The sequence below is a fragment of the Bacillus rossius genome, chromosome 1, assembly GCF_032445375.1.
Source record: "Bacillus rossius redtenbacheri isolate Brsri chromosome 1, Brsri_v3, whole genome shotgun sequence".
NCBI lineage: Eukaryota > Metazoa > Arthropoda > Insecta > Phasmatodea > Bacillidae > Bacillus > Bacillus rossius.
In genome coordinates, this window is record NC_086330.1 from 52555684 (window position 1) to 52563730 (window position 8047).

Below are 8047 nucleotides of genomic sequence, written 5' to 3' on the forward strand. Positions count from 1 at the left end.
TGTCTGCCAATTTTTCTAACCTTTGGTTTTACACAAAAATATTCAAAGTTTATGCCAAATGCTACTATTGACCCCTTTTTTTTTTACGCACTATAATTTAAGAGAGACCTTTTGTGAGTTTGCATTGAAACACTGAATGCTCAATTATCTTTGAACACACTAACCCTTTTAAAATGCTTCAATATCACAAAGTTGCAAATATTTTGTGAGATAGTGAGCACCTCCAGCCTCAAAGTCATGTTTTATGTCTTTGATATTCGGCGTGTTTTCTTCCTTCCTGGGATTAATACAACTATAATTCTGTAGTATCAGTAACTTCTGGATTCACAAACCTTTCCATTAGACACCTAAGCTGTATTTTCCACCTGGCAACATGTGGAATGTGCGTATTTTTCCGTGTAGTTCTTTTCATTTTTTTCAAACCCTTAGCATTGTATTGTTTCAATCACATTAAGTGTTTGAATTCTTATTATTCTTTAACTGTTACGTGGTAACCGAAATAGCTTTGTGTGTTAATAAAACACTGAATTTCCATGGGAAACAACACTTAAACATGAGACAGTCAAGCAGCTCCAACTTTTAAAGAAACAAAAGTAAAAAAAAATGCTTACAGGCTTTATTTAACTTTATTTAAGACAAAACCTTTCTAGTGAACAACATTTATTTAGCCTGTGCTTGGGCCTTCCTCATCTGCGTAAGAATGTTGCTCAGTTCTTCTCGCTTCCTCTTGGCACGGATGTGCGTGCCCAGCTGGAAGAAACAAATACCACTGGTTAGTTATTACACATGCACACTGTGAATGACTCCAGGTACTTCATACATAAATTTAATTATGTAGGTAAATCTTTATCAAGGGGTTTACATTACGTTTATAAATCACTAGTGATCCGCCCTGACTTCACAGTGTGATCTACATTAATTTTATGTATCAGTCATAATATAAGTCAGCATAAGACATGTAAGTAGCCTAAACATTGAGATATCTCTACTATCTTTAAATTTAATATGAATTTGCTAACCTTATGGAAGAATTTCTCTAAATGATGAAAACCACATAAAAATCCATTGTGCAGTTTAGAAGAATTAAGCTAACAGACAGACGTGGATCGCCACTATTTTACACCCATTAATTATTTAATTTGTAGCATAATTTAATACAGAGGGACATTTTTCACCAAACTTAATTTAAGAAACTATTTCTAGCAAAGCACAGACAAAGCAGTCCACTTAAACTCATTGACTTCAAAGCGTTTCTATAAATGACGTAACTCACCCTTCTCTTGAGGAACTTGAGGGCTCGCTTGTCCTTGGATACCTTCAGCAACTCCATGGCTCGCTTCTCGTAAGGGGCATGGCCACACACCTCACGCACCAGGTCGCGCACAAACTTTGTGTGCTTTGTCTGGATCTGCATGGGAGGTAACACACAAAATATTAAACAATCAAATAAATTTATTTGTTTATTGATAATATACAAAAGTTTAAATATGCCTGTATTATAAAATATGACCTACTTGTTTTAGAATTGTTGTAAACATTATAATAAAATAATAATAATATGGTAAAATAACAAAAATATAATTATTTAGAATTACTTTTGTACAAAATATAATCTGTCAAAGTGCAAAAGTGTAAAACAAATTTATCCAAAATACCTGGTGAACCAATTTCAAGACATTTTAATCACGTTTTCAATTACAACATTTTTGTCTCATCTATTCGCAGACCTTGCCTTTTTCATGCCTGCCAACTTGGCGATAACACCATCAGTGGGATTAGAAAAAAAACTAAATTTTTGCTTAAATCATATATGATTCAATTGCCATTACTGAAACATGCACCATTAATCCTGCATTATTCTAAATACATCAATAGTTTAATGCATTAATATCAAAATAAAAACTACGAAATACCTAAGGGTTATTTAAAGGTCACTTTTGAAAAATAACAATAACACAATCAATTAAAAATTTTCCACTATTGGGACTTTTTTGTGACTTTCTTAGGCAATTTTTAGTTAAGTTAGTTTTACCTGGTTAAAACCACGTAATTTAAACACTATTTGAACATAGTGTGAATACAGGCTGCTATCTAAAATGCATGTTAAAACTGTGACATGTAGGTGAGAACTATGCAAGTTTGGCATGTTGTGTAACATCATGCAACTACAATTTTTTTTTTAAATTAAAATGAATCATGTGTACATGGTACAGTGAAAGCTCAATCGAGCATGTTCGAGACCATGGCCATGGATGCGATTATTCCTGATAATTGAACATCAATATAGTTTCGGCTGGAAAATGTGAAGTGTAGGAACTGAAATGAAAAAAGACTGCAATAGGCTCTGAGTCATGGTTCGTACCCTCTTGACCCATCAAAAATTAAGTTCTTAAGGACACCTTACTTCATTGCCTTCACCACACACTATCAAGAGGTAGAACCATATGTAATACCACTAATGAATTTAATGCAAATAACAATGTTAAATAAGTTAATGCAAAAAAATTTAAGTTATTTGGTTCAATTCTTACAGATAAGCCTGTAATGTCTAGGATTATCTCTAAAACACATCTATCCCAATCCGTGAATCTGATTTTGTACATCATCCAATAACTATGATATTAATTATATTTACTTTTAAAGTTATAAGACAACAAAAAAAATTCTGTTTAGTTTAAAGGTGAGAAACATGCTACATAAAATTCAATGTTATCAACATATTTTAACAATATATTTTTACTTTTGACAAACGTAAACATCTTTACCATATCACTAGGTTATGTTTGAAAATGAACTTCACAAGAGCAGCAATGAACAATGTTGCAAAACACATCACATTTGAAAACAAAACTCCATTTTTAACAAGAAACTGAAAGACGCCATCTTGGTTTCAAATATTTAAGACATAAATTTATCTTTCCTTCAGAAAATTAGAGTAGTTTTAAGTTTTTGCAAATGATCATGTATGACCAAAAGTAAATTATGGAAATGAGTAGGGAAAAAGATGTTTGTTTTATTTCTATTGTGTGTAACTCATTATTTGTACTTATAAACCTATAAATATTTTCTGTGAAATTGAAATCATTTGGACTACTACTGGTTTATGGGATGGATGAGATGTTTTTGAGACACATATTAATGTTAAATATTTTCCCCTGTATACCAAGTTAAATGACATAATTTTAATAATGTTGCTCCTGATACTCATCATCCAATATCTTTCCTGATTGAATCATGTGCCAAAGTAAAAATGCCATTCCGACCACCTCTACTAAAAGGTTTAGAAATTGTGATAGTTTTATTATACAGAAACTGTTACTCTGAGTTTTAACTTTAAGACCAGCCTGTAATAGACTTTTTTACCAACTGAAGCAATAAATCAGTCCCAAATACTTATGAAAACTGGTCATCGGATCACAGAAGCATACAAGAATTTCAGGAAGGAAGGAACTTCTTTGCCTGCTGTTTGCACTTAAATTTTTCCTTTTGTTGGTGGGAATCAGTGATTATGGGGGAAGGGCAATATACCCCCTTCTCCCCCCCATTGTGCCACCAGTCAGATCACACAAGCCGATGTCTGCAGAAGCTCGCGGAGGGACAACCAACTTACACCCTTCAGCCTGGCCGGCCGGATGGTGTGCTTGCGGTCGTGCACTGTCTTGCTCTTGCTGATGCGGATCTTGGTGGTCCTGTGGCCCTTGTGGAGCCCCACTGCTATCTCGTACCTGGGGGCCATCCTGGACACACAACAAGTCGCCACTACCCCTGACCCCAAATAGGAAACAAACACAACGTCTGTCATACAAGCATTACACAAAATTCAATTTCTAAAATATAATCAAATATTTATTATTTTTACCATATAATTCACTGCCAATACTCCCAGCACCTTTAATTTCAGGACTTGTAAGTAACCAGTCCTTGGTTGTTACTCTTTTATGACTTTTGTAACTTCTGGATATCCTGTTTTGTTGACAGTAAACTTATACAAAAGCTAATAAAAAAAAAAACCTTACTTTTGCAAAAAAAAAAAAAAATTTCAACCTACAATCATAATTCTTTTTTATTTCAATTTCTTTGTATGCAGGATCTTTCGAAGTACTGATTAAAACAGCAAGCATCATGTCTCATGTACCACAGGATACAGGGATAAACTTGGATACATGAAACACCAGCCATAACAAAGAATATACAACAGCTGTAATTAAAGAATTCCATGGAAAGACTGCAAAATTCAAGGTGTCAGCTACTTCAGTGCACAACACATAAACCTCTCAGAAAATGAACGATATTAACAATTCAATTCAAATTTTAGGTTCCCATTAGACAAGTTTGTTACATGACTCAAAATAGTACGTACTTTAAATGCAATGTAACAAAACAAACATTTTGTAATACCATTACTTATTCTAATAAAACAACAAACATTAAATAAAAGCATTAAAAATTCCTTACAAATGCAATAGTCATTATTTAAAAGAATTTCATTAATACAACACCACCTAAATTTTCATAAAGTTACCAAAAAAATTTAAAATAAACCCACATGGGTAGGTAAACATTCAAAATGAATGTCTGTGATTGCGTGACTACATAGGTATTGTAGGTAGTGTAAGCTGTTATTTTTTTAACAAAATAGTAGGAATTAAGAAACCTTTTCTTTTGGGTTAATCTTGGAATGTCTCAAGTATATGGAAAACATATAAAGTGCATTTCCAATTATCCGCAAAATTAAGTGGCAGGGCCACCGTGGATAGTGAAAATTGTGGATAATCCGCAAAAGAGCCGAAAATGGGAAACAAAAAAAAAAAAGGAAACATTAATTTCAACTTAAAAATATGAATATTTCTGTACTGTAAAAGATACAATTAACGGTAAAAAACATTTTAAATGATGCTAAAATTTTAGTATTTTACTGAATAATTAAAATATAATACATTTCAGTAATGTTAACATAAAAGAGCTCAACCATACGACTAGAAACACAGCACGACAGAGACAAATAGCAACGGTAAATATGTAGTGTACGGATTAGCGCCAAAAAAAATCGTACAAATATAAAATAACTTTCATTATATGCTCTTTTACGTCCTCTTTTCATAACTGCCTGCGGAGATAAAAAATTCCAATTACTTTTGGAGATATCGCCGTTCTTATTTTGCAATACAAGCCCTATGTAATCATTCAACAGACGCCATTTTATATTTTGCCGTGTGTGCGTGAATGCCTAAATAACAGAAATTTTTCCATTAGGTAAGGTTAGTTACATTATAAATACTTCAAAATAAACGGAAATTAAAAATACTATCAATTAATTTTACTTGTATAGTTTTAAGTATTTATAATGTAACTGACCTGACCTAACAAAACGGGACAAAGGTAGATTAGGTCAGGTCAGCTACAGTATAAATACTTTGAAACTGAACGGACATAGCCTACGATTCACTCATCCTTCTGGACATACCCGAATACTCACGTTGGCAAGCCTTCTTTCAACAGACGAGAGGCAAACGCCCGTTCGTGCATCTTCGTTTTTTTTTTGTTTATTGTAAATAAATATGCAACTCATGAAAACTAATGGTCAATTAGGTTATGTTAGCTACATTATAAATACTTTAAAACATTGTGGATGGTTGATTTGGTTAGGATAGCTACATTAAAAATACTGTGAAATCATGTAAACGGTTTCCTAGCGCTGGATAGGTACATATTAAAAAGTTATTTGCTAAGCAACCATAAAATGATTTTACAGTTTTTTTAATGTAGCTATACTTACCTAATATAACCAACCATCCACAGTCTTTTAAAGTATTTTTAATTACTTCTTGCTAATTTAAGAAAAGAAGGCTTGCCAACGTGAGTATTCGGGTATGTCCAGAAGGATGAGTGAATCGTAGGCTTCCCGCTGAAAGCCGCATCAGTGCACAGCATGAAAATTAAAAAATTCCATATCTCCTAAAGTATTTGGAATTTCTGATCTCCGCCGGGTTTAATGAAAAGAGGAAGTTAAAGAGCACAGAAAAAAGGTATTTTTGAAATTTTAAATTTTTTTTAAACAAATATTGCCCAAATATGAACATTAAAAAATTTGATATCTCCTAAAGTATTTGTAATTTCTTATTTCCGCAGGCGGTTATGAAAAGAGGACGTAAAAGAGCATATAATGAAAGTTATTTTATATTTGTACAATTTTTTTTTGGCGCTAATCCGTACACTACATATTTACCATAGTAACGCATGCCAGCCTACTGCGTGAGTTCCGAGAAGTCCTGTGGTGTTTTACTGTATACTGCACACAATACACTTGTCCGTATAGTTCAAATTTGCTCACTTGTAATAAAATACAGATTTACATATGTTCTGTATTTTTTCGTAGCATGCGCGCATAATAGGGAGTTAGTTTACTGTATTCTTATTTATCACAAATAAACAATGAACAGCGGCAGCAGCGTAAAAGCACAGGTACGGTAATTTAAGATGTAAATATTTATATTTTCACAAAATATAACGACTTACGAAACCATTCCTTCAGAATAATTTTAGGGGTGTGTGTAGTGTGTGTAGTGCGTGAAAACAAGTTTTTCTATTTTTTTTCTTTCCGTTCTATAAAGCCGCACTGTCTGATAATTACCCTGACAAGTACTGAAAGACACAGTTTTTCCTCTTAATTCGTTTAATATGATACTCTGTTGTAGTGAATACTAATTCAACACTTCAAGAAGGATACTTCATATAGTGACATAAATTTGTTTTGTGCTTTAACAGTGTTGAAGGGACTTTTCCATGAGGGGGGCTAGACCAACATAATGTACTGACAAACATCCCTGTCTTTAATAAATAAGTAAAGGCTATACTGTATTCCTAGGAAACTCTGAAGAACCACGATATTTAGTTGTTATTAGTACATATCATGCAAACAATAGGACAGTAACAAGTTCAGGGATCTCGCTTGTGGAAAAGAGGTTCCGCTACACTAATAAAGCACAACATGGGATCAGCCGCATTACTGACCACTATCTCTCATAAACAGTACAGCAGGACAAACAGGCTAATCTCTCGTGGAAAGCAGTCCTGGCTACGCTTCCTTAGCACAATGGCAGTCACTGCCCAGGCTACATAATCTAGCCTATTTGTATATTTTATAATAGTTTTCAGGGTAAGAAGAGAAAAGTCTGTAGTATTCAAAAATACATTTCGAAATTTCCGTTTTTTTTTGTTTGTTTTTTACGTAAAAGCCTTGCATCTTACAATTTCCCGAAATGAAAAAAAAAAAGAACACTGAATAATTCCATTTTTCATTTTTTTTTTTTTACGATAAGGGACGCTACAATGGTACCTTCAATTCAAATCCACATTTAAATTGTTACATTGGAAAACAAAATTCAACAAACGACAGCATAAGTCTACTTCACCAATTTAAAAATTATAAACCAACATGCTTGAGAACTTAACCTAGATGAAAACACACCCCACGAATAAACACAATCCTAAAAACAAAATATGCTATATTCATTGCAAAAAAAAATACTACACAAATCCCATCAAATTTTACTACAATTAAATTGCTTAATATTTTTAAAATAATCTAATATTCAACATACCTCCCAAACACAAGTCACAGTATACTGATTATCAAAGGAAATGGTTATAACTACAAGGAAATAAGAGCCTCTTATTTTCAACTATAGCCAAATTGTACTTTTCCTACTTCAACAAAAATAAAGAAAGAAACCGAAATCGTAAGAATAATTTAAGAAGAAATTTAGACCATCAATAAAAAAACAATCATATAGTTCTTAAATTATTCTAAATACAATCGTAAATTTTTTATTTTAAATAAAATAATAACATCCCAAAACAATATATGTGAAGTTGCGTTTCATAGAAATTGTTCTAATACGTGATTATCTTATTTAACGAAATGATTTTGGACAAGGTGGAAATTTAATCAAAACAGAAAAAAGTAGTAGTGGGGCCCCTATTAAAAAAATAATTTTGGTAGATTTAAGTGTTTTAATTGTTGAAATGAAAAGATGTGACATGTGGT

The 8047-nt window shown here is 32.6% G+C and overlaps 1 protein-coding gene across 1 annotated transcript; it reads right to left on the reverse strand.

Annotated features, from left to right (window-relative positions):
• Positions 1 to 607: 607 nt before the first annotated feature.
• Positions 608 to 7700, reverse strand: LOC134536080 (large ribosomal subunit protein eL36). The gene is made up of 4 exons (XM_063375616.1): positions 7602 to 7700; positions 3611 to 3737; positions 1274 to 1408; positions 608 to 750 (listed from the first exon to the last, which is right to left on the reverse strand). Exons 2-4 carry the CDS (start codon positions 3734 to 3736, stop codon positions 661 to 663), a joined length of 351 nt encoding a protein of 116 aa, XP_063231686.1. The 5' UTR covers position 3737; positions 7602 to 7700; the 3' UTR covers positions 608 to 660.
• Between the last annotated feature and the right edge of the window lie 347 nt (positions 7701 to 8047).

Bases quoted from the DNA above. Each gene is read 5' to 3' on its own strand.
- LOC134536080 (XM_063375616.1), bottom strand. From the start codon at position 3,736: ATGGCCCCCAGGTACGAGATAGCAGTGGGGCTCCACAAGGGCCACAGG. The intron at 1,409-3,610 runs GTAAGTTGGTTG...CCTCCCATGCAG, and splicing joins GGCCGGCCAGGCTGAAGGGT to ATCCAGACAAAGCACACAAA. The intron at 751-1,273 runs GTGAGTTACGTC...TGTTTCTTCCAG, and splicing joins TCAAGTTCCTCAAGAGAAGG to CTGGGCACGCACATCCGTGC.